General features: G+C 43.3%; 1 protein-coding gene across 2 annotated transcripts; it reads left to right on the forward strand.

Moving 5' to 3' along the window:
• The first annotated feature begins 2,463 nt into the window (after positions 1-2,463).
• LOC118509036 (glutamate receptor 1-like) lies at positions 2,464-25,052 on the forward strand. 2 transcript variants are annotated; one of them, XR_004905835.1, is made up of 8 exons: positions 2,464-3,057; positions 6,520-6,777; positions 13,216-13,469; positions 20,109-20,495; positions 21,089-21,431; positions 23,258-23,520; positions 24,424-24,545; positions 24,632-25,052. XR_004905835.1 is itself a non-coding variant. In XM_036049076.1 (8 exons), exons 2-8 carry the CDS (start codon positions 6,552-6,554, stop codon positions 24,429-24,431), a joined length of 1,575 nt encoding a protein of 524 aa, XP_035904969.1. In that variant the 5' UTR covers positions 2,465-3,057; positions 6,520-6,551; the 3' UTR covers positions 24,432-24,534. The 2 variants fall into 2 exon arrangements, 1 of the variants encoding a protein (XP_035904969.1); XM_036049076.1 differs by lacking the exon at positions 24,632-25,052 and adding an exon at positions 23,764-23,857 and having other exon boundaries at positions 2,465-3,057; positions 24,424-24,534.
• The last annotated feature ends 1,999 nt before the right edge of the window (positions 25,053-27,051 follow it).

Here is a 27,051-nt window from a genome sequence, read left to right on the forward strand (position 1 = left end):
CCCCTACATCCGGGTGGTGTTGAGTTTTCCGTGCATCGCCATGAAAGATGATGCGTCGAGGATAAATTTTCCATGTGACAGGTACATCAGAGCAGCTAACGTGGCGCTACGTGGTGTTACCGGTGGGACAAATACGCTATCAGTAGGATCAGCGTCTTACCTTGTGTGTGCTCTGCCAGCACATGAACAGCTGACACCAAATTTGTACACTCGGTGTACAGTCTTTTCGATGGACGACGATGATACGAAATACGAGGTGGAAGCTGTGAGAAGGAGCGCCTGTGTCGTTGGTAATGATGAAGTGCAAGGAAGGTGAAAGCTCTGGCTCGCTGTGATGCAAAAAGAAGCATCACTCGCATCAAAAGCTGCAATTTTCTGCGTCAAGTGCATCCCGTGTTGGACGCGTGCATAATGGATTAGATCACATCCTTCGACCATAATTTGTATGGGACACCGATCGTTGCCTGTTGGATGATTTGTTCATGTTCACGAGAACAATACTGAGTGGTTGTAATAATACGCTGTATAAAATTGGCTGGATCGTAACATAAAATCTGTTTCATTCAACAATGAAAAGTCGGTGAAGCAAAGAAAATCGAAAGCAAAGTAAGAACATCCATTTCAATCTGATTTAAAATCGTTTTATAAATAATGAAACCGTGTTGGCACACAATATTGTTTGACGAAATATGTGACAATATCCTCTTCGTGCTGCAAAGCAAAAGCAATTACGTAGCGGTAATGATACAATTTCCTTTTAAATAAAGCCATTATCCTGCTTTTTTGTGTGAGAGTCTGCTCGCTTGTACTGTGCGCTGCATACATATCCATATTTTTCATAATTTATTATCATTTTTATCCAGCGTCACATAATCCATACATGAAGATGGTAATGAAGCGCGCTCGCATGGCGAAAACGGAGGGAAAAATAATGATTTCAGCAACTTTATGCTTGGCGGATGGAGCGTTGTTTATAGCAGAATTTTAAAGCAAATGTTGAGTTCAACTCTGGTTTTGATTTTTGATAATTGAATGAAACAAATTTATTTATTTTTTATGCTATTATCAACGTTAAAGTTATCATATGTGAATCATTTTTCATTTTGCTTCTTAACCACTTTCACGAATTGAACTAATTTTTTACAGTTTTTGTGCTTCTCTCAGTTTTCGCTTAACAAGCTCCCACAACAGCTGGAGTTAACATATGGGATGGTTTCGTATGGTTATTGGGTGAAGGCTTTCTCCATTTCTCACGCATTTAATGGGCAAAGTTCTGTCGTTTATTTACTTGCCGACGGGCACAATCTTTACTGTGTAATATTTTATGGCTGTTTGACGCTTCGGTTCAAGTTTGAGATTCATTAGCTTACTTCACAATGAATTGTGTAAGTTGTGTTCCCTATTTGAATTTATAGGGAATTTATGCTTAAATTTCGCTTTATTTATGCTGTTGGGAAGAAACACAACAAAAATTGCCAAAATCGTCCTCAAAACTGTGTTACCGTTTTTTGTCAAGATGCCTTCGCTTCACAAAACATCAACCCATTGCCTTAAGAACACATCGCCAAATCAAGAAAGCCAGTAAAACGCAAGCTAATGCCGTAAAGCCTTTCGCCTTGTTATGCAAATCGGAAAGTCATGTTCGGCGTAGCAAAAGGGGTTAAGCAAAGCAAACAAAAAACCTCATTCACACTTCCTACTGTTGATTTTCGGCTCTAATCCAAAATCTCAAATCTGTGTAAAATCTTGTTCGGTACACGCGTGAAAGTGGAAAAGATTCTTTCAAGAAGCGCTTTGTCTACATTAATTGAACTTTGGCGGATTTCCTTTCGATAATCAATTGCCAATCACTTTGCATGCAAACGATTATGCTAATAAGGATTGTAGATAGAGAGGGAGAAAGAGAGAAAGAGCTTTGATTGCAAAATCTGGGATTATATTTGCTGTTTGATCGTTGGAGCTCATCTTGTTCGATTCAATAAAAAGGTTAATTAAAACTCACCAGAACAAAAGTATTTTTATCACATTCAGGACATTTGTTAAACTTTTGTAAATTATTTATTTTTATTCTTTATTAAACTTTTTTTTATCAAATTTTGATGAAGTTAGGGGAAGCCGTTAACCTTATAGCCGTTAAAATCAAGTGAGTTTTTCTCGTTTTATTTGTTTATGATATTTTTTAAGAATGTTTCACAAAGAAATATTAATTTATTCTAACAAGTTAATCGTTAGCTTAAGCCTTTATTGAATAATGCCTTGAGTAAAGAAAAAACTCTTTATCTTGTCATACCTCACAAGCATAGCGGTAGCTCAAACAGAAGCAAACATTGTGCTCTTATTTGGGCAGGATCGTTCTCAGCTCATGCTGCCGTGATGAGCGTGGATGCAGGTTTTTCTCACCCAAGGCTCTTCTCTCAGCGCATGGATGGTGTGAATCGTCCTCGTTTCAGCGACGTTGGCAGTTTTTAGTACAACACGATGCATATTCGTCGGTTGTACGGTTTTGTGCCGTGTGCTGCTGGCTTACTGACCGAAACAGACGGTTGGCATTACCCGGTTCGGAAGATGCCAACAGATGGGAAGTAGTGACAAAAAAAAGAAGCTGAATGCATCGTTTCGCTTCAAATCAGTGTCTTTAGATGGTGATCAATTTCTGTGATAAATGAATGTTAATAGTGCTGGTTAAATAGAGTCCTCATAGACAATTTCGTGTTAATTAAAGAGTGCTGTGTTATCCAATTTATATGCCAAGGACGTCTTCCACAGTAAAGCAAATCGATTAATTACCGGTAAAACAGTAGCAGATACAGTGTTGGTACATCTCTGTGGCAAAAGCGTGTAAAGAGGAACCGAAAAGCTCATTCACCCTTAAAAACATGGGAAATGAGGCCGACCTTCTCAACATTAAACACCAGAGCTGCAAGCAACAGCGTTGCTGGTTCAATTTGATTTGTTATCGAATGCGAAAGAAACATTGTCGGTAATTTGGTAGCAATTAGCTGCTGATGTACTTCGAAAATTGGTGTTGCTCTTCGCCCATCTAAATCACCTTTCATGGTAAGTACATACAAGAAAGCTTTATTTGCGTATTATTCTATTGGAGAAGACTTAAATTCATTTTTACTTGATATATTACAAGTTCACGTCACGAACTTCATCTCCCCACCATTAATCGTGATAATGGAACAAAATCAGAATTTTACATCTTGCAATCAAACTCACATTGCTGTGGGCACCTTTTCTCGTGTTGCGATGAAATACGTTTTGTTTATGTAGTGCTTCATCATTCCGGCTTAAAGTGCTTCCTCGAGATAAAACGTGATTTATGCTTCGGTAATCGGCTTAAACTCTTTGGCACTGAAGCCATCCCTTCCCAGCCATCCGTATCCTGTACGATGCACGGTCGATGCTTCTCTTCTTCATTTGTACATTACGCTTAATCCCTCTATTCGTTTAAGTTCACTTTTCACACCAATAACGTTTCCCGACATCGAGCGTACTTGTAATGCAGACCTCGACCATGCTCGAAACATTACTGCACAGACAGACACACCAAACGAAACATGATATAAACCAAACACGCCGTGCCAGCTTTCCGTGTTTTCTCACTCACATTCACTGCGGAGTAATGGGAAACCTCTCAAAAGGTATTGCCACTTGCTTGGTTGGTAGTGAAAATATTTTCCTTCCTTGTCTTCGCGTGTCTTCCTTAAGTACACCATGTCTGATGCTCCATGATCGGGATTTATACTCACATTTATTTTGGAGACGGAACAACTTTTGCCAGAAGATGACACTAGTGCTGTGGAATTTTTGGTTTATATTTTCTATTTTGATCCTGTTATCTACAGACGAACTTTAAATCACCGTCCGTGAAGGTGTCAGTTTAAAGGGGTTTCAGATGTTTTGTTGGGCTTTCCTTTTCGGCAGTAATCTCCTGACTGTTGTCAGATATCATAGGGAATGCGCGTATTTTGGGAGAGCTTTTCTAAGCCGAAAATATCTTTTTGGCATTTTTGATATGTTTTTGTATTTTTGAATGAATTTTTAAAATATATTCCAAAAGCGGATTCTTACTGTTAAAACATATTTAATTGTTCTTGAAAAATATAACGAAATTTTAACACTTTTTGAGTACTGTATAATGTCATGCTGAAGTTTGTGAATATTATTTATTTCATCAATAATGTCGTTGCGGATGGTTTGCTTACAAAGACGTTTCATCAGTTAAATTAAATCAATTAGATGTTGCAACTCATAGACAGGACCATCTTCCTCAAAACGATAAAGATAAAATTCACGCTAGGAACGATCTTCACTGATAACTTCACTGATTTTTGAAAGCTTTGTACCAGAGAACGCTTCCTGTCCCTTTTTATGTTTCTCAACAAGATCTTTACAAAAACGGGGTGCAAAAAAAGCAGTGATGTCGACAGTTTCAGCACTTTCGCTAAAGACCTATTTTAAATGAAAGATACAACTTATACACAAAGTATTTCTAAATTTGAATGTCCCATCTGTTTCTCTTTTCCTTTCGATATCCTGTGATCATTGAATTTCTTTCCGATGACGATGAGTGACGGAAAATCAACAACACTAATTTTGTTTGGAGTGATACCTCCGAACCGCAATCTAAACACGATACGATGCTACGCTACGTTTGACGGAAACACTGAACGCCTGTCGCTCAGTGCCTTACATCAAGGCATTCGATGTTGACGACCAAAACTGTCCTTTGTTTCGAACGAGCATGCCATTCAAAGAGTCGCAGAGCTTCACAGCGCTAAGAATAGACCTAATAAATACTTACATACATTCTCTTGTGTGTCAAGAAACAGATACTTTCCTCTGTAGGGTGTCTTGCCTGCTAAGGAAAAGACTCCCATCGATTCTTTCCTCGAGCGAAACTTAACCGTCGCACACGAAAATAACATTCAACTCCACCGCCGCAACATCACTTCCAACCAACAAAACAAGAAAAGGGTGGCGATGAATCGACGCTAAAACGCTCTCTCTCGATTGCCAATGTTTTAAGTTGCCTCACAAACAAAACAATAATATATGATGAAAACCTACGAGACAGTTTTCCGGCAAAAGAACGCTCTTCGAACGAAACGCGCCCGCTTCAGCCTAGCAGCTCATGTGGGTTTGCACACGGTTTGAGCGAATGTTTTGCCAAAACGAGCGAAGAAATAAATTGAATTCTTCCAGCCCGGCCCGCGTGTTTGTCGAGCGGAACGAAAGCTCGTCACTGGCAGAAAAAGAAGAAACAAACCGAGCAACGCATGGCAATGAAAATATTGGATACATGCTCCTTATGGGTACATGCTTTCCCGGTGCGAGACAACCGTCGCCCAGTGCTCAAAGCAAATGAAATTAAATTTAGGCATCTTGTTTTGCATTAATTGAATAACGAGCACATGAACAAAAGAGTTTTCCGTGAGGCTTTCTCGGGCTCCCCCAAAAGCAATTAAGGGTTTATAATTTATGCGGTGCGCTTTGTTCGCCACTTTAACGATGCACACGGGAAGGAAGAAGCAGATAAGAGGTTTCTTGTTTAATTATCAGTCTGCTGGAAGTTATAAATTTCACGGTAGAACAGTGTGCTGAAACAGTTCGTTTGCTTCTAATTTTAAATCTCGTTTATTTGAGGCATGGCGAAAAAAGCTTCCTTGCGTTATAATCCAGAAGATATTCAACGACTCATGTTTATGCTCCACGAGAAAGCCTCAAATATAGACTAGACCCCCCACGACTATATTTTCTAATCACTTTCCATTACATTTTACCAAAACAGCTCATAAACGACTGAGCACTGTAGTTCAATTAAGTTCCTCCAACAACTTCAACATCATCCTCCATCAGGCTTATCCTGCTAATCAAACTGCCAAATTACGCTCCGCGACAATTCAATAAAATCGATCCCTTCGACCCGAACGGATCGAAACCTCCGGAGGCATATAATATTGTTTCATCAGCGCGTTATGTGGTGCAAAGTGGGGTTTGTTGATGATGGTGCCGACAGACAGTCCCAACAGCACATCCAGAACACATCCGTAATACGGTAATTCCCAGGCATAAATGGAGAGCGTGAACACGGTAATGGGATTATTTTCTGCCGCTTCTTCAGCTCGTGTGGCGTGCATCAAAGTCCTTAGCCTCGGAGAAAAACATCACCGAGCCCTTTACCTTCCCTGGGATGATTCGTGTGGGAGAGAGAGAGAGAACAGTGCCTCATTTCGGGCTGAATGTTTGGATAATAATTCAATTTGTCTTACAATATTACCCCAGCCTACGCCGAAGCACCTGTGTCGCAGTTGATAAAAACTTATTTACTCACAAGAACTTCCATTTCAGCTTCGTTTTATGTTTCGGTACGCTGTTTTCATTGAAGCTCGGCCCGATCCAGCTAACTTTTGATCATCCGTAACTGTCTCACGTGATGCGAAGTAGTAAATTTATCAAACATCCACTAACACTGTATCGTTCGCTGTTCCGTCTCCGTTTTCTTCCACGCAGTTTGCAATCAATTTTCCCGTGGCGTGTTCGCCATGCTGGGAGCTGTCTCGCCCGATTCCTTCGACACGCTGCACTCGTACAGCAACACCTTCCAGATGCCGTTCGTGACGCCCTGGTTCCCGGAGAAGGTGCTCACCCCGTCGTCCGGCTTCCTCGACTTTGCCATCAGCATGCGGCCCGACTACTATCAGGCCATCATCGATACGGTGCGGTACTACGGCTGGGATCGGATCATCTACATGTACGACTCGCACGACGGTAAGTTGGCGTTGGCTTTTCTTTTCTTACGCGTTGCCCTGAGGCATCATGAAGTGCACACTATCGAGGCTTGTCTCGTCATCGGTGTCAAGAAGACGTGTCAATCTTGGGGGGTGAAGAGAGTTGGTGTTGTGCTCGGCATGGCATGTCTACACCAACCTCATAAAACAGCGTGTGCTTCGGGTTATGAAATACTCCGGAAGGGAATTTATTAGATTAACAATTTCACGCATACCGGAATATGGCCTATAGCTATGAGTTAATATCTGATGCAAGTCTAGTTTCTGAAGAACGCCTTTATGTTAAATTTTTATTGAAGAACGGTAGTGTTTACCTAAAAAATCGTTCAAAACAAGTAGTTTGAATGTTTAATCTTCAAATCCATCCATCATTTCGTATCTCATCTATGAATCCAACAAAGCCATCCAACAAAGCATGGCCAACAGTACTTCTCATCGAACTTCATTGTTTCATGAACTTGAGAGATCCAGTATTAGTCTACTATCACAAAAAAGACTTCGAAATCTAGTGTATAGAACTGAGTCATCTCTGGCTGGGAGGATACAGTATCTCCATCAAGCTAGAGATAGAAGATTCATGATTCGTCTGAAGCCGATACTAAGTGCGCTGGTTATATGAGCGAACAGCAATCAGCCACAACACACAATGCATTCTGAACTTTTTTTCTATTTATTGAACGGTTCAACCGTTGCTGGTGAACAGCAAGGATGCATTTAATTCTCACACGTGAAGGGTATAAGAAAAAATCTCCAACCGTAGTGCCTCACGTTTCATTTAAACCAGATGTGTTGATTCAGAACATTTTATTCTATCCCATGGATGTGGATATCAAACTGAGCCCAAGAAATTGTATATAATCCAAAATTAACAAGAACAAGGAAACCCCCATAGAAATTCAAACTTGTATTATTTCCTTGCCTTCCCAGTACGATGACTTAAGCTAGAAATATGATATGTTCCACCGAAGAAGGTACCGTCTGTTTGTTAATGATTAGACCAGGTAGACGCACCACAGCATATGGAAATAATATTTTCCTTCAATATCAACCTGTTCATCATGCATTGCGACTATGTATGATTCCAATGTGCCCCTACAAGCCGCCACAATCCACCGCACTGACATCCAATTTCATTCCTATCATATGCAGACTGTGTCAAAACACCGATCGAAAGACGAAGCCCAGGGTGGTTGGCTCATGGATTGCCCAGTCCAACCCAACCCAACCTCTCAATGAAGTTCAGTCGGCATTTCCTCATTTTGCAAGCCTTTCCCACCACTGCATCAGTGCAACAGAATGAAACAATCCGGAGGAACAACTTTCATCGGCCATAAATTCCTACCGAGTGAAGTTTTCTTGCCCTGAAACCACGATACCGACGATTGAGGCCTTAAAAAAACATGCTCTCAATAAATATTCGCTCTATGCTGAGGGAAACCAATCAAACTACCGAACTGTAGCTTTGGAAGTTAAAATAACTTTTACCGGACAACCAGCACGTCCTTGAGCTCGTTGTAGCTCTATTAATCGATAACCAACAAGTCCTTGGACACGTTGCACTTCTATTATAAGCACTCACCAGTTCTGAATAGTAAAACATTCCACTTACGAAATTCATTTGAACTAACTTTGATAATTTGTAAGGTAAATATTTTAGAACCTTTTCACTCATCATTATGTTTTTCAATTTGAATTTATTGCTGGGATCATGCTTTTTTTATTAATCTATAATGTTTTGCTAATACTTCTGCCTCTGAAATTTGAACCTATTCATTAAACGCATGCTCTTGATATAGGACGAAGAAGAACGATTCTTTATTCGTTTTTCGTCTTATTAAAAATCTTAATCTGGTATTGTAGACATGCCACCATATTAAACTATTTCCCAGAACTAGCTATCCAGAGAAACCCCATTCGAGAGCTTTGTGGACGGTAATACCAGCATCTTTTTGCGTGGATAATTCCCGCACACTAAGCAAACAGCGAGCGTACCATTATATTTTCGCTAGCAAATCGTTAAAAAGCGAATTCCCTTGAAAGCCACCAGACAAACGTAACGCGCAGTGTAAACATTCGAGCGCAGAGAGCGTAAGGGCTGGCCAATAACTGGGTACGTGTTCGGGAAGGAAAGTGGTTTGTGTGCTTGCTGGGTACATGATGGGTTATTATTCAATTGACTAGCGCCTGGATGGATGGATGATGATGATGATGCGGGAAAAGCCACTCAGGACTGTTGGCAAACCATCAGCATAAGAAATTGCTTTTCGGTTGGATGGCCAATTTAAAGATAATGTCAACAGATTGGTTACATCGGACAAATATCGTCTTTAAGTATCGTTCGTTAAGTAAGGTCTGTAGCTAATAACAGTTTTATTCGCTTATTTTCTGTTTAGTTCGACAACAAAAAAAGGACATCCACTTCATTGAAATATTTAATATAATAAATGAAATCAGTAATAAAAGAAATCCTAATTCTATAAAATAATCATTTCACTAGAAGTCTAATGCCAAAATCTGGAAGTAACTAGTATCACACAAAGGACATTTGCTTATCTACGCTCCCAACGCAAGAATATACACACATGTTCACTCCAACTGGTTTCGTATATCATTTCCTTGTTTTATGCACGACAGCACATCGTGATAAGGCATTGGTCCTGGCAAGCCCGCTCGGTCCTGGTCCAATGGGGTATATGGGTGCATTATGCAAGGATGTACCAATGCTATTCAGCTGCATTTGTGCAACACTCTCGGGCTCGGGAAAGGAACAACTTTTCACACCGGAAACACTATTCGCAAACCGAAACACACAAAGCGTCCGATGATCAGGAACCCACACAGAGACACAAGACGCACACTTACACACCTTGACACCTCGCTCACATTGCTCAGTGATCTGATGGTTGTCGTCGCCAGTTGTTCTGCTGCTTCTGCTGGTGCGGTGTTTTCTCTCGCCTGATGTAATTAGTATGAGAATGTCGACCAACCGAATAAATAAGCTCTTTCCCGCATTCATCCGTTATTTTCCCGACCATAATCCCACAATTCTTCTTCTCCCCACTCCATCCGAGGGTTCTCCCCGAAATACTAAGCCCTTGCTTTACTGTGTCGTGGAAGGAAATTTGCGAGCGAAAACTTTCCCCCCATCGTTTTTATCGTGCAGAGTTGGGGTGTGTTTTTTTTTTCCTCTTGGTCCTCCTTCTTCGCCTGATAGCACCGAGCTTACACAGTAGCACATCTACGCTGCATCATTGACACCTCATCCACTGCGTCGAGTGTGAGAACACTTTGTGCGGGATGGGGACTTTTCTCCTCCGACAGCTAGTGTCGAGGTGTTAAGCGAAGTACCAAAGCTGAAAAAGCCGGATTAGGACAACGCACAAACCACCGTCACAGGGACGTTTCGGAAGAGAGAGTGAGAGTTTCCCGAACTCCTGGGACACTGTCAGTGAGGCGATGTTCTCGGTTTCCGCATCGAAGCTGGGTTGTACCAAAGGGATCGAAGTACGCTGTAATAGGGAGATTTGTGATTCTAGCACAGAGGCATGGTGTTGGAGAGTCCCTGGAGTTGGAGGGGCTGGTAGGCTCGAATTTGTGATGTTATTCGATTTGAGGATGTTTCCAGGATTCGATAAGACTCCGAATCCCAGCTCCGAAACGAACTCATTGTTTTCGTATCTAGTCTTCCCGGAACACCTCAAGGATGAGCGGCGAGGATCCTTATGCTCGATGAATCTATGTCACCGCACACACACACACTCTGATACTTTGTATCGAGAATTCTTTCCAATATTCTTTTAAATCAATATCGCTTCAATCCGTAGGTGTGGTAACAATTTAATTTTTAACCATCGTTCTAGAAGCAAACGCATTATTCTTGACCCCAGAACCTGTCTTGATTTGACTTTTTGTGAAGTTGACAAGGCTTTGTTATTAATTGCAATTTATACCCTCTTTGTGATCTTTTCGAAACTATCCAGCCAGCGAATGCTTTAACGAAATACTTCCCAAATTGTTATCTCGGTTCGATGTTCTACTTAGCAAAGAATTTCTTAAATTAAATATCTTCAACCTGGACTCGTTACCGAAACTCATCAATCATTTCGACCTTCAAGCGACAATATCCAACTAGAACAAAGCGGAAAACTGTAACGATTCGAAGTAGAGGAAGCGAAAGCAAGAAACGAAGGACAGACAAAACATTGAAGAAATGGAAGAAAAACTCCACCGATCCACCGATTTCCAACTGGCTCAACTGGCAACAAACAAAAACACACCGCCCGATGCAAAATGTTCACGCTTAATTTTCGCCATCCTTCCGGGAAGTTTTCCACATCTAAAACGTCCTTTTGATGCTTCCCGATTCAATCAATTTCATCTTAATTACTTCGGAAAAAAGGGTTCAAACGGGCCGCCGCTTGGAGATACGGCGGCCATTACTGAAAGTATTTGTAAGGTATGCCTGTGATTGATATTTTCAAACGTGTGGCAGTGTTTTGCGTTCCTTTTTCTCTCGGCCACAAATCGCGATCGTCTAATTAATCGCCAAATAAACCTTCGTCACGTGCTTGGATCAGGTGACGGGTTTTCACACTTGATTCTGTGAAGGAATGTTTCAAAATTATATAAGTGCGTAAAACTATCCTTTTCAAATACGTATAATAATGTTAATTTTAATATTGTAGTTACTGAAAAATACGAAGTACATAAAGTCCATCACATCTAAATAATCTCCAACCGGAAAAACAGCCTTCACAGTGCTGGTGTCACATTAAAACCCACGTTCACCACAAGCCATAGACCGCAAACGCGACCACAAATTTACTTTTCTCAACATCATTCAACCACGAGTCTGCTTTTAAGCATGAACTTTTTTTCTACAAACAATCTATTCTGGAGGTTTGGCCTTCCATTTTTCCCTCTTCTATTTTGCTTGTTCCATTTTCTCATTTTCTATCTCCCTCGCGCTGTTAGTGTTTAGCTGAAAGACTCCCCCGGAAAAAGGTCACGCGCGTCCCTTTTGTGCCGTCGTGCTGAGCAACTTTTAATTCAATTTAATTTAATTTATTTCATTTTGTCATGCACGGATATTACGTATGAATGTTGGTGAAACTTCCACCCGGAACGCTACGTTCCGGAGTTCCGAAAGCAGTCATCGGTGCGCCTGGGCGGTGAATTTTCATTTCTTTGCTGTAAGCGAGCGAGCCAGTTGCTTTCGGCTCCAGAAGCTCTCGAATTCTTTATCAACCCTTTTGCTCTCATACTCCGTTTTCATATTCTTTAACGCGCCACACGATGTCCTTCGCTTCCGTGCACCAGCTTTTGCGGGTGAGTCTGATGCCACTTACGGAAGCATTCCTCGAGAAAATTGGGCTTCCACCAAAGGAGAAGTTGGACAGAATACGAGAAAATATTTCCAGCAGTAAGCGTAAACGGCTATATTTTCCCAGGGCTTTTCTTGGTCTATTTCTATGCTCCCTTGCCCATTTTGCGCTCACTCGACGCTTGAAACCCACGCTCGTACCTTCGAATTCAAGTATTGTTTTCCGCCTAGTGTTTCCACCCCTCCTTGGCCTGCCTCGTTCATCTTAATAGCGCTGGTGATAATGGCCAGAGCGAAAAACAACCATCCTCAAGAACGGTGATAGTAGTTTCGCACGGGGAAGTAAAACTGGAATTTCATTCGCTCTTGGGTAGAACCGCCGTGCTCCTTACACCACTTTCTAGCACAGGTTCACTAAGCCCTTCTGGGATCCCTTTTCTTCCCAAGAGTCACCCGTCAGGAGCTCCATTTTTTCCCGAAACATCCAACGAGACCGGGAAGCAGCCGAGATGCAGTCGAGACTCAACGCAAAGGGGACTTGCTTTTTTGCTGGCTCGAAAACTCGGTCTATCAGATTCCGTCGGGTTGTATCCACCTATTCGGTTTTACCGGTTTATCCTTTTACGGTCTCGGCGGAGGTCGACGGAAGAAAACACACTGCCTAAGGCTTTAATTCAATACAATTTATTCTCTGTACGTATGCCAATTTTCATTTGTCACCCTTGAGCTATAAGCCCGATGTGTCGGAGTAAAGCCCATTTGTCCCACATTCAGTCGCACCGTACCGAACCGAGCCTTGGAGCCGCATGATTGGAAGGATACGCATCGTAATGGGCCTCATGAAGCCACCCTGGAGAGGACACTTTTACCTTTACACTTGTCAATTAACATCGCCTTGCGTCCCTGCTTCCCGCCACTCTGTCCGCCTTGGGACGCTTCAATGGGCTTGAGGTGTGAGGCCTTGTCCCTCCCGAAGCTCCTGAAGTTCTTCTTTCTGTTGTATGGATGGTCGGGACACAAAAAGGCCGTATGTGTATTTTATTGTGCTCTTCTAACAATTATCTCTTTCTGTTTCGATACCTTTCATTCTCTCAGGTCTGCTGCGGCTGCAACAGATCTACCAGGGACTGCGGCCAGGCAACGAAACCTTTCACGTCGAGACGGTCAAGCGGATAGCGAACGTGAGCGATGCGATAGAGTTCCTGCGCACCATCGAGGAGCTGAACCGGTGGTCCCGGAAGCACATCGTCCTCGACTGTAGTACCGAGCTGGCCAAGGACATCGTGGTCAGTCACGTCCGGGACATCACGCTCGGCAAGCGGACCTACCACTATCTGTTGAGTGGGTTGGTAAGTGCTTCGTTCTTCTTTCCTGCTGCTGAGGTAGTTCTGGCCTCTCTCTCCCTCTCCCGCTCTACCATGTTCTGACAGGGTGACACATCCAGTGAGTAGGAAACATTTACATACAAATCGAACTCTGAGTTTGCCACCGATTGCGTAGGTCGATGCGGGACACTTTATCCAGTGCCTTTGTCTCCGGTTTCCAGCTCGCCTCAGTTACTGATTTCGTAGAGTATTAATAATAGAAAGCTGTGATTAGTTTTCTCGTCTTTCCTTTTCCCATGCTTCCTTGGTCTGATGGTGCACTGTCCGGACGCTCAATTTCATTTCGAAGGGGTTGTTGTTCGTTGGAAGCAAGTCGATGGGAAAATAACTTCCCACGGGTTCTAACTGCAGGGAGAAGTGCAACATACTCGGTGGTTGGTCGGTGATTGCTCTGTTGCTCGGGTGTGATCATACATTCAAAGAAATCCCCAACAACCCCAAGATTCTCATGGCGGATAATCAAGGATGGAAGGAACTTACACGGCTCCTTTTTCTAGCATTGAACATAACACGGGGGCAACACAGTGGGCAGTAAAACTAGCATTACTGATTTTATGCCTTCCCACTTATCCAACCTTTATCACCCGTACGGCTTAATCCGGCGAGCTGTGGATTACTCAAGGGCACCGAACACCCTACACACCAACACAGCTCTCTTGATAGCACTTTGATACGTCGCATTCTCGTACGAATGCATCCCCTGAAAGCCATCAAAATCAAATTTAATGCCCTTTTCACGCCCGATGCGGGAGCATTGATGAGAGCTTTTCAGCAGTTTCCCCTTTAATGCGTCGTTGCTGGCTGCTAGTTTCATTGCCAGTTCCCCGGTGTTGTAAACCCATCAAGAGGCAAGCGAGTAAGATATTCCCTTTAGTAGCACTATCGAGCGGTAGGATTGCAGCGGGAGGCTGTTGGAGGTTGCTCTAGCCGGCTGTTTAACATTGCATGAAATTACCTCCTATTTCGAGGGCAGAGTACGTAAGCTGAGCGCTCGGTTCACCGTGATAGCGTGCGTTCTTAGGACAAGAAACAGTTATTGTCATTTTGGTCCTGGTAAAGCTGGGCGTGCTTACTGACAGTCAGAAATAATTGCCCGTTGTATCAGGGAAAAGGTGCATCGGTGTCTCTACGTTACATCCACGAAGTCACTCTCAGCAAGAGCGATGAGTACGCCAATCACAATAGTGACGGGAGGTTATTGCCTCAACCAGTGATTAAGTAGCAACCAACAGTAGCTCTACGAATAGAATGTATTTTTTTGTCCCTGGATAATTATGGGGAATGCTTGAAGCTTTATTTGATGCGATTTATCTTCCAATGTTGCGACTAGTTTGAATGAAAGTTCATATGAGAAACTGATGCCAGTCTGAGCTAAGGTTTAACTCTCGGGTGATTATCGTTGACAAGATGTAACAAGGATCATGGCCACATCCCTTGAACCCTATCTTAAAGGTGAGACATCGTCTCCATTTAGAGTATTTCCACCACAACATTAACCAATTTATGGGAGATCCCAACGAGATTACCTTCATGGCGTGATTCTGTCCACTAATTTGAGCTTGAGTGCCGATTGTTCTTAAAATAAACCTAACTGTCCTTTCGTAATAAGCCCAAGTTCGTTGCTGTCGAATCCTTTTCACCACTTTACAAGTTCTCAAATCTGAGCATTTTGTCCTCCGAAAGTGTCTTACGGAATCCGTTTCACCAGGATATTATATAAACATAAACTTTAAATGCGTTTTGCAAACATCGACACAGAAGGTGTGTTCCCTAAACGTAAGCAAACTCTAGACACGACCGGCACGAAACCAGGGATTCAAGGGTCAGGTTGACTCCGGTGGTTTATTTGAAGGTAGTCTTCAATTAAAAGGCTTCATATTACACAACCACATGTACAGTTTGTGTGTGTGGCGTTGATATTGGTGTTGGGCTTAGAATCGACCCCCGGATGGACCTAGGATAAGACACTTCCCATTATACCGCTCGTTAAATGGTTCAATCATCTGGAAGCGTTCGGTGAAAGGGACAGGATCACCTTCATCCGGCCATAGCCAGAGAACGGAACCACATTGCCCTACTTCTGCTCATTAAAGTTAACGTAATATATTTGCCTTTGTAAGACCCTGTTTGCTCGTCTGCTGCTGAGCGAGAGTATGCTGTTGTGTACGTGCTCAACCACGAGAGTCTTGTACAGTCAGCTCACATACCTGCTCGTCGCTGCAAGACCAGTTCGCTGTTGTCTGCTTCATATTTAATATTTCAATTAGAGCGCATCATAATTTAGGCGAAGGGTCGTTTGCACTTGAGCCACCTCAGAGTGTGCATGAATTATTCGGGACCGGGAACATTATTTATTGTTTCTCGGAATTCAGTCCTCGGGAACCTCTTGCGATGAGCAGGAGCATCCGTTTGCAGAAAAAGGGCTAGCCGAAAGAATTAACAACATTTGCAGCAATTCTTCTCCATCGCTGATTATGAATGAAACGAACGAAAAGGATTAGTTTCATACCGAATGCTGAGCGTGACGTTCATTTGTCAGTAGCAGTGGGCCATGCCCAGGTCCCGAAAAATGCCTGTTCCAGGAATCATAATAAGCAAAATACAGCTCAAAGCATGCCTGAGCATTACGCCCGTCCAGCGTATGTCAACATTTCGCCTTCGTACGGTGCTGGCGTGAGTGTGGAAACCGTCCCGACCTGTTCCTTACGTGTTGTGAAAAAGAATATGAGCATGTACACGGTGTGAGCTTGCTTGCTGTGGTGGCATGATGTGGCGGTGACCGGGAACATGGTTTACTCCAGCAACAAGAGAGCATCTAACCATGAGCAACGAGGTTGAAACCGATGCTTCATTCATTAACCACCTCAAGGTTGTGTTGGTACGAAAATCTCTCGACGGCAGCTGATGAGTATCGGAATTCCTGATGTTTTTTTCGGGAACAACTGCCATCCTTTCACTCTCTACACAATGAAGCGCATACAATTAGTCACAAAATGAATTAGAACACACGATGAAGTTGACTAGTCGCAATCATAGTGGGATGGCAAAAGCTTCAGGTTAACTTCCAAATTTTTACCTTTTATGTATTCTTGTGGCTGATCCAGTTGGTCATTGTTTGAGTAGAAGAATGACCTTACATATCATAGTCTCGTGTTTGGCTAGATCACAAAATAAAGCAATGAAAACTAACCGCAAGTCAAACGCTAAATAAATCATGTGCTCATCTGTTACTGGACACTACAGACCAACAGCAAAAGCCTTATATCAGAATCCCCTTTCCCAAGATACCACGAAATGAATACAACTAAACTCTCATCTCAAATAAGCATACGATTTTCTATCCCCCGCAAATGTTCTGGCTTTGAATACTGCCTCTGAAATTATGTCCATATATACGGGTCTTGCATCGCGCCACATAAACGGTCAAACTGAACCTGTGCACAAATGCAAGACGAACCCCACTCCAGTAGCAGCTGAAACAAATTGAATTTTATTCAACTGAAATTTTCTATTTGCATTCCATTGCGAACGGAGAGGATTGTTGTGGTCCTTGACCAAAGGGAAGCACGCTTGAGCTCTAGCAATTTGCAACAAACTGCACAAGGGCTCAACTACAGTACAACAAATATCTGATTTCAGGCTGACGCTTTCCCCAGCTATCCGTCAGCCTCATGGTGTCTCTTTCAAGCAACGGGGTATGGTCGCTATCAAGATTCATTCCCACACAAACACAAGCTCGCAGTATGCGTGTTGCAATCAGTTTACTGATAGTGGTAGCGGTAAGCCATTGTTAGCTTGATGGTCTGCAATCACGTCAACATCCCGAAGGAAAGGGCCCTCATCCTCATCATCACCGTCATCATCATCATCATCATCATCATGAACATCACAGTCATCAGCATCGATAAATTATGTTCGTTTACCTTGCACTCGAAGGAGCTTTCCGAATTGGTTACCACACCCTGTCGCGTTACGACGCCAGAAACACAGCCGAAAGTGGTTTACCGCAACAAGATTCCCAAACAAGCCTAGTTTCGTTTCCTTCCTTGAACCACCCTTTCGCTTCCGGGAAAGGTGAAGGTAACATATGGCGAGGCAAAATGTTGCTTCTGCTGCTGGTATCCGTTGCTCAACAAGCGATCAATGTCGACCGAACCCTCCCCGAAGCCGTGTTTCACTCAATCATTCCGAGCGATGCAAGGAACCGTTGGGGCATCTCCAGATTTCCTCCCAAAACAGAAACGTAGAAGAAAAAACCATAAGGAAAAGCTAAGGTCACGTTACAATAAACAATCTGGGGTTACTCGGAGCCTGGAACTAAAACCAAGACTGTTTTCATCAAAACTGTAGCCTTGTGTCGACCATTTAATGTCGTATGTTGCTAAACAGTTGAGTTCGGTTCCAAGGAAATAACGTTCGAAGCTGTAACATTCGGAAATTCTTCCATCGTAACGAGACGCCCGTTCCACCATTATCGGAATGTTGCTAATTGCTTCTTGTGCGCCTCACTGGCAAACCACAGTCGATGTGGCCGAACGACACAACAACACGCTGCAAGAGCTCGTTGGTGCCGGTTTTGTTCATGTATTTGTCCTACTGATCGTTTTCACACAACAACAGCCCCTCTGTGCAGGATGCTGCGTACGGCTAGACGATCGCTGAACCGAACGAAATTCTCTTAGTCGCTTGAAATAACATTCACGGTCGGGTTGTTTAAACCATGCTGCAGCCAACCCACTTAGCTTCGTAATGACACAAGCATTTCGTACGGTGCAGCATGTGGTGCAGTTTCAGCTGCGCTCATTGGATTCAGTAAGAGAAAAAGGGACTCTCATTCATTCACTTCGATGTGACTCAAAACCACAAACAAGGGATTCCGCTGGTGTGCTTCCATTGCTCAACACCTAACTGCATACCGAAGCGTTAATGGCCGACCTTTGGTTAATGTTTTAAGATAATTGAATGCATCACACAACAAAGGATATAATATGACGGGGAGAAAACCACATGAAAGGGAAGTTTCCAAAGCAAAAACGAATAATATTCCAGGCAGTTAATTCAACCAAATTACCCTTTGACATTCACGATTCGATGGAGACGCCTGGTTGTTCATGCGGTACGACAGTGTTCAAGACCATCAAATATTATTTGGACTTATTATTGCTTATCACATTTTTTTTTAACTTTTCAATCGCTTTTTATTCACTCCCAACATATTTCCCAAGCAAAAATTGGAAAAAAACTGATAGTACAAACTGCCATTTTCCCATGTAGAACATACTCATACAGCCGATGCTCTGCATGTAACACGATACGCCTGGGCTTCGTTGGCATTACCGAAACGGCCATTACTAACGACCTTCGACCGACCCATCTCGTTGATCATGTACCGTTTATCTTGCATGGCTATTCCATCTATCACTTACCATCTTATCTAACATCGCCTTTTATCGCAACCTCGGTCAGGAGCTTTCCATCCCCGAAATGCTTCTCATCCCCAAAATCAAATGAGATGCTTTGCAGAGTGTTGTGGATGCTCGTCTCGTTGCAAGAACACGAGATTGATCGGAACTAACTTTGAACGATTCCTGATAAAGCATTCTGTCTCATTCTCTCGCTCCCATATGTGTATCTCTCTTCAATCGTTGGGATTTATTCGATCGGTGTTTCGTATTTCACCCGGTAGCTAGCAGCAAGTTATGCCCGAACACAAACGCACACACACGATTTCCCCTTTTTGCACCAGATTGTTCATATTATTGTAAGCCCAACCGGAACCGAAATCAAAATGCGAATCAAGTGCGTGCAGGCCAAACATGAACTTCCAGCGACTTCTCCCGATGGGCGCACACACCAATTCAATAGAACCGACTCGGTGAAACTCGGTACAAACCTGCCCCCAGTCAATTTATATGATTTAACATAAATTGACTGCTCTTCCGCATTCATTCCGTCAACGGGAGTCTCTCGCCCTGGTCGTCGATACTGCTGCTACTGACGGTTGATGGCTGGCCGGAGGTTCGGCTGCCGGGTTGAGCAAGTCACAGGCCCGAGCATTGCTTTATCTGTTATCTTTACACTCATGCACATGTAGATGCTGATGGCTACTTGCACAAGCACGGTATCGATGCTCCTGTAGCCTTGTTGCTAGCCAGTACCAATTTTTGTGCGCTGTCTTGCTTCTGGAAAAGACGGTTGAATAGGTTGTATGTTTAGCAAGTTCATGTCCGAGACTTCTTTCCGGTTCCGTGTTTTGTTCTTCACTATTCCAAACTTTTATGGAATATATTAGAGCTCTCAGGCATCAAACAATGGATCTGGCATAAAGTCTTTCTTACTTAACATCATTTGAATCACACTTCTTGAAAGATATTCCCATTCTGTAAAAGTTGAAACATAAAATCATTCCTAGTTCGTTTAAACTTGAACTGCACAGAAGCCATCTTTCTTATCACAGTACCCACATTCCTTCATAGAGCCATGGCGTGTTTTCCGACCATTATCTGTGGACCCATCACTCGCCTTATCTGCCAAGTCCTCTTACTTCCATTTCCCTCTCTCGTTCACTTTCTTACTCGCTCCTTCCATCTTCTCTCGTTGCAGGTGATGGATGATCGCTGGGAGAGCGAAGTTATCGAGTACGGGGCAATCAATATCACCGGCTTCCGAATCGTCGATACGAGCAAAAAGTACGTCAAGGAGTTTCTTGATGGATGGAAGCGATTAGATCCGACCACATCGCAGGGCGCCGGCAAGGAACTGATCTCGGCCCAGGCTGCCCTCATGTACGACGCCGTGTTCGTGCTGGTGGAAGCGTTCTCCAAGATTATGCGCAAAAAGCCGGACCAGTTCCGGGCGTACACGATGCGCAATCGAGGCCAACCGTTCAACCTGCCCACCAACGGAACGCGAACGCTGGACTGCAACACATCCAAGGGCTGGGTGACTCCGTGGGAGCATGGCGATAAAATTTCACGCTACCTGCGCAAGGTAAGCGATGCAGTTGTTTCCTTTCTGCTGACCGAATGAAGAGACAGACAGATTTTATTCACCTATTTTTCAGACAGCTTAGAAAACACCTTCTAACGTTCTTATTAAATTTTGTAAATTCAACATAACTTTGTCCAACTGTGCCACAGTGACTGAGTCTTGTTGTGACTCTTTTTGTAGCATAGTTTGGCTCACCTTGGTGTGTTCCCTAGCCAAAACGAGCTAGGATTTATGAGCCCATGATACATTATTATGGCGACCGGTCCTTATTTATACCATCACTTGCGCTGCGTTTGTTGCGTACCAATGCTTCCTTCTCCTGGTGTCGGCTAATATCGCCGTCTTATATTCGCTCTCTGCCATAAAATCCGCTGATTCTCTCTTTTTGCTTATCGTTCTTGCAAATGGCACAACTTTTACACCTTCTCCCGTCTATTGGCATCATCGCCGGCTACTACCGACACCACAATTGCACGGTTGGCATCCGGCCACGGACGACCACGACACACTACATCTGACTGCTTTACGGTCGGGTACATCGCCAACGCTCCGGGGCCCGACCCATTTTACGACCACATTTGCACCGGGAACAGGTGGAAATATCGGGCCTTACCGGTGATATCAGATTCAACGAAGACGGCAAACGCCAGAACTACACGCTGCACGTGGTCGAGATGACGGTCAACAGTGCGATGGTGAAGGTGGCCGAGTGGTCGGACGAAGGTGGACTGGCGCCGGTCGTCGCCAAGTACACCCGGCTCAAGACGGACATGCATTACGAGCGGAACAAGACCTACATCGTGACGACCATCATCGAGGAGCCGTACATCATGCTGCGACAGCCCGAGCCGGGCGAGACGCTCGAGACGAACGAACGGTTCGAGGGCTACTGCAAGGATCTGGCCGAGCTGGTGGCGAAAAAACTCGGCATCAACTGTACGTATACAGAGTTCGTTTGCTTATCTCACTCGCTTTCTTTTGCTTTCTCGTCCCTTCCTGGGGTCTCTGGTACGTTCTAGCGAAAAGGCACCTGGACCGACATAATTTTCGAGTTGAACAGCCTTGGGCGTATGTCCCGAACATAGGGAAAGTAAACGTTGAGATCATGTTTTTCTATTGGCTTGACCATGTTTGCAAATCAATTTTACCAACTCAGGTCTACCATCCTACACTGCACCTATCGGTATCGGTACCTGGGAAGATTTTTTGAAGGAACAAGCTTCTGGATATTATAAATTCTCAGAGAAGACTCTTATTGAATCTCGCTATGATGCCATCGCTACTGAATTTCTACATTTGTTGATAATAGAAATCAGTTTTTAATCCTTGAATTTTGCCTTCAACACTGGCATAAACTTATTTACGTCAATAAACAAACATTCAAAGTTATAAACGCATGACTAGTCAGGTAGCTTATTTACTTTTAATAGTGAGTCTTTACCGCCACATCAAACCATGAAACGCACACAATTCAAAACAAACAGGCTTCAACGAATGGCAGAACACACTTCACATAATATGTGCTCCTTAATGAAGAACTCAATGGGAATAAATGCTGCTCCAAAGCAGAAACCCCACACTACGGCTCCCTGTGTTTAAAAGTCCCTTAGTTCTAGGCAGCAATTCAACGTGGCACTGGGTAGCAAAGCCTCATCATGTAACCAGCTCATTCAAGGCCACTCAGGCTTTTGAAAAGACTTGTCTATTAAAGCCACCCTTTTCACTCGGTGGCAGCAGTTATCATGGATTATTATAATCATGTTTTTTGCTTGTGACCGGAAGCCATGCATTAGGGTGAACAAACACGGAACAGTCCGTAGAGGATGAAATGGTCATGGGTTGTGGTTTATGGTTTTATGTTATAATTACTCATTAACCACTTGCCTGTCGGCTTGATTAGCTTATAATTTGTTCAGTATTCAAACGGAAGAACCGGCGTGCAAATCCCATCCAGATCGCCTTCCAGTACGCAGGAGTAATTATTCAACTACTGGTGAAATCAAGTCACAGGAGGCCTTTCGAGGTAACAGTGCCAAGGAAAAAGAATAAGATTGGAAACAATACGAAAATACCAATTTCAAGTTCTTTATTTCATTTGATGTCCTTCAATAATCTTTTCTTCTTCGATGAATGTTAGTCTCCAACCCTCCCATACTGAATTTTTAAACATGTACCACTCAAAAACAGGGATACATTATCATTAGGTAATCAAAGCATAATCAAACGATTTAAAGGCCCCTTTGGGATGCAGAACCCTTCCAAAAACGACCTTTGTCCGAACGCTCGGTTATAGTTTTTCCCATGTCTTATAGCTGACCACAATTACACACACCATTGCATGAAGCCCTTTTTCCATTCTCTCATCACGAAAGACAACCCTGGTGGTCGAAAAAAAAGGCATGGAAGAAAAGCCCACTTACGGTGTCTTCCCACGAAAGTTTATATTTGAAAACTTTCAAATTAGCCCTCAAGATACGGACGCAATCCTCATTTGAAGTCCAAAAGGGTGGACGATCTTTCACAACGCTCTTCGTCGTCTTCCGCCCATGTCTCACACTTTTTGCAAGAGTTTTTGTTTTGTCAGTGTCCTACGCCGGAAACTGCTTTTACGCTTACCGACCGCTCATCCAAATTAGAAGCCACCGATGAAGCCCTAGTTCTGATGCAAAAAGGTGGCAGCACCAAGAACTTCAAATTGAATCCTTTTTCATTCATTCCTCTCTCTCTCCTCTTCTCTCTCTCTTCAACGCCTCACGCAACAGACGAGCTGCGGATAGTGAAGGATGGTCAGTACGGTTCGGAAAACCCCGACGTCAAGGGTGGCTGGGACGGGATGGTGGGTGAGCTGGTGCGGAAGGAGGCCGACTTTGCCATCGCTCCCATGACCATCACGTCCGAGCGGGAGCGCGTCATCGATTTTACCAAACCGTTCATGTCACTCGGCATCTCCATCATGATCAAACGGCCGGTCAAGCAGAAGCCGAGCGTGTTTAGCTTCCTCAATCCACTGTCCAAAGAGATCTGGGTAAGTAGCGGCCGGCTCTGTTTACTAATGAAAGCTACCACCCAGTACTGTGACCCGGCGGCAACGCGGAACACGATCAACCTCGTGGCGATGTATGTTGTCGCTCGGTGTCTCGATGTGTTCACGAGGCACGTTCGGTGGTCCGGTCCGGTGCAACTCAGTCTAGTTGCTAGTGTCTAAACGCGTTATCTAATACTAATGCTGCTTCTGTTTGTGCTTCACGTGCCTTTCCGATGCGTCCAGGTCTGCGTTCTGTTCAGTTACGTCGGTGTCAGCATCGTCCTGTACATAGTGTCACGCTTTTCGCCCTTCGAATGGCGACTAGTTAATTATAACGGTAATTAATTTCTCTGTCCAAAGGAACGGACACCATTTTGCCCCTTTTCGGAAGTGTGCCACCCTGTGGGGATGCAGTGAATTTTCCCCGTACAGCCACTCCAGCAACTCCGACAGCCCAGCAAGGTGGAGAGCGTTATCCGATGCCGCGCACACGGCACGTTCGCCATTCCACACGGCATTCGGATGAGTTATGAACACTTCCGGTGGAAAACACTGCATCTCCCGTATGAGCGCACACAAAAGACGTAACTTATCTCATATGTTTTCCTCTTTTGTTTCCATTTTGTCCTTCGTCCTATATGTGAAACTCTTTTTGAGTACCGAGATTTAAATTATTTTTATGTTAGTTACACATTACATTAGCTTAAGCTCAAGCAAAGCTTTTGCAATTCATGCTTTTAGCAGCAAAAAAGCTTTCTCAAGAGCTTTTCAAACGAAATATTTTAAGAAGATCTAGCATGTTGAATTCGTCCTTTATGAATTCCAACAATTATTTATAAATCTTAATTCTTTCTGCATAATTATCTTGATTGCTTAAATTTTCTATTTCTCTCTTGTTTGCAGATCTTTAAAATAAATTTGCTTCAAAGCGACTGGAGCTACCTCAGAGAGCTACCGTAAATCCAGGAGGCACTCGAGGCTTTTTCATATAAATCGATTTTTCTACACTCTCGATTCTTTAAAATGTAAGTATGTGTGGTAGCAACGAGCGAATAAAATTTATATTATTTTTAAAATTTGTGTAACACTTCCTTTTCTCTTGCATTTACAGATGGTTCAGAGGCCCATTCAAACGTTGAGATAATTTTTTACCTACGGTTTTCTCATTTCACGTCAAAGGGCCAACCAAAGTTCCATGTAGTTGTGCAGCTGCATATAGTTTTTCCATATAATCACTTGATTTACAATTTCAATGTTAAATAAAATTTGAAGGCAAAATATGCCAACCGATTACTTTTAAAGTTAACAAATTCGTTCATCCTTGCATGAAAACAAAATCCGAGATAAGCCAAAAGCGATGAAAAATGGAAACCAATCAGTACGCGTCCCCGAAAGGAACGAAAGAAAACACCCAAACACGGTAATCAATCTGTAAACAGTTTGGAGCTCTTTTTACCATCGTTCGTTGATTATGTTTTTCATTAACGGTTGTGGTTTCGGTTCAGTTTTTCCTTTTTCGGTGCTATATTCGGTGTGCAGTGTTGTATGCGTTCACTCACCTTTCCATGCTTGAATCGTAGTCATGGTTTGGCATTGGAGTATTTATTATTTTTCACCCACCGTTGTTACGGTAAACTGTTGCCCACGAAACTGGTCAGGTGTGAAAAGAGCGTTGTTGATGCAGTTTCCATTCCATTGCGTTTTTTGGAAGGGTTGAAGGCAACGAAAAGGGTGTTGTTAAAGCTGCCCTTTTTAATTACAAACAGATCGCATGGGCCTGCAAACGAACTTGCTTTGTTTCGATGACTGGCAACTTTTTCTCTTTCAACTCAATATAAACTGAAAAGCGCATTATAAAATATACGTTTTGTTTGTTTCTTATGAAAATAATCTTAAATCAACATGAGTTAAAAAAAAGCCTAGCTCAAACGAAGTGCTTTCTCTGACAGATCTTACAAGATAGCTTTAACTTATTAATTGCTTCTCACGAACTGATTTTCTAATAACTCTCAGCCAGGTTCGGCGGAAGCAAACAAACCCCCCCCCCCCCCCCTGTCATTGTTTCTTCACAAACATTGTCATTTTGGTGTAATGGTGTAGTTTCCCGGTAGCGCTAGGTGCCTCACTCACCGAGATTTCCTGCGACAAATTCAATCAAATCCGCTAGATACAACAGCAGCAAACGATAACAAAATCAGGTCGTGGATGACAGAAAAGTTCCGAGAAACACTCGCAGACGAATCCGAGGACTCCGTTTGTTCCGGCTGGTACGTTGACGCTCACTCGTGTAGTGTAAATAATTACTCAACGCTCCTTCCCGGTGGCAGAGCGTGCGCGCTTGACAAAGTGCTTCTTATTGCAAAGTTTCTGTTGTGGTTAATGGTCGGTACAGTTCGTTGGTTTCTTGGGTTTCGTTCGTTTAACGCGCGTTCGTTCGTTTCCCGTTTGCGAACATGAAATAAACCGACCAACTTAATTGTTTTTGCTTCTACCGGCACCTCGAGCGTTAGGATTTGGATTGCCAGACCCACAGACTCAGGGCTGCGACAGGCAGAAGGCGAAGAAAGCTGCTTGATTCCTTCGCAAAATGAAAGACCATTTTTCATCTGTTCCATTTGCCAGCTGTGTAGGGTTTTCTTGAGGTCGCTTTCATTCGATCGTTCATTCCTGACCCAGCATCGGTTTAGGTGATGCAGATAGCTATGTTTTTCGTTCGTTTTCCCTCTTCCATTTCCCCATTTAAAATGTACATGCTGCATGTATAACAAATATCCATGGTTTGTGGTTGAAGCAGGTTTTCGATTTCCAATGGTGTTTGATCGTTGGAGTCTCAACCCGAGGGGAATACAAATGGAGCAAGCCGAAAGCTGTAGCAAGCAACCGAAGAAGGAGACACCCGATCAGCAAGAGGTGCCACTAGTTATGAACAATTGCAACCGTGATCCGGGGCTGGAATACGAAGTTTCACACCACAAACCACATCGTTTGAACAGCAAAAAGTGTGGAAAGTGATTTATGATCCACAAATGGAATTCAAAACGCAAATAGAGTTCAACGAGACTGGTCGGCTGCAGGAGCAGGAAAGTGCTGGTTGGTGTGTGCCGGGGAAGCTGCCACAGCATTGATTGACTCGATGATTGGATGATTTGTGACTGTGGGATAAACAATGTCCTGGGTTTTTTTCGGAGGCAAAAAGCGTGGGGAAGCTTTAATGATGATTATTTTGTGTAGCTTTATGTTGTATATTTAAATAATGATGTGGTACAAATATAATTGAAGTTTGAATTAAAGTAGTAACTGACGTAAAGAACTGGATCAACGCTAATCTTATCCTTGAATTAATCCTCTTCTCGCTCTCTCTCCTTCTCCCTTATAAAATCTCCCTAAATCCACCGGACCGCTTCCGAACTTAAACTATTGTGAGACATTATTAAATTCTCTTCGTCTAAAACCTTCAAACACGCACACATCAAATGTTTACCCTCGTCCATAATCAGTCAACAACAACGCGTCGAACTTCACCGACCGATC

This window comes from Anopheles stephensi, chromosome 3 (assembly GCF_013141755.1).
Source record: "Anopheles stephensi strain Indian chromosome 3, UCI_ANSTEP_V1.0, whole genome shotgun sequence".
Taxonomy (NCBI): domain Eukaryota; kingdom Metazoa; phylum Arthropoda; class Insecta; order Diptera; family Culicidae; genus Anopheles; species Anopheles stephensi.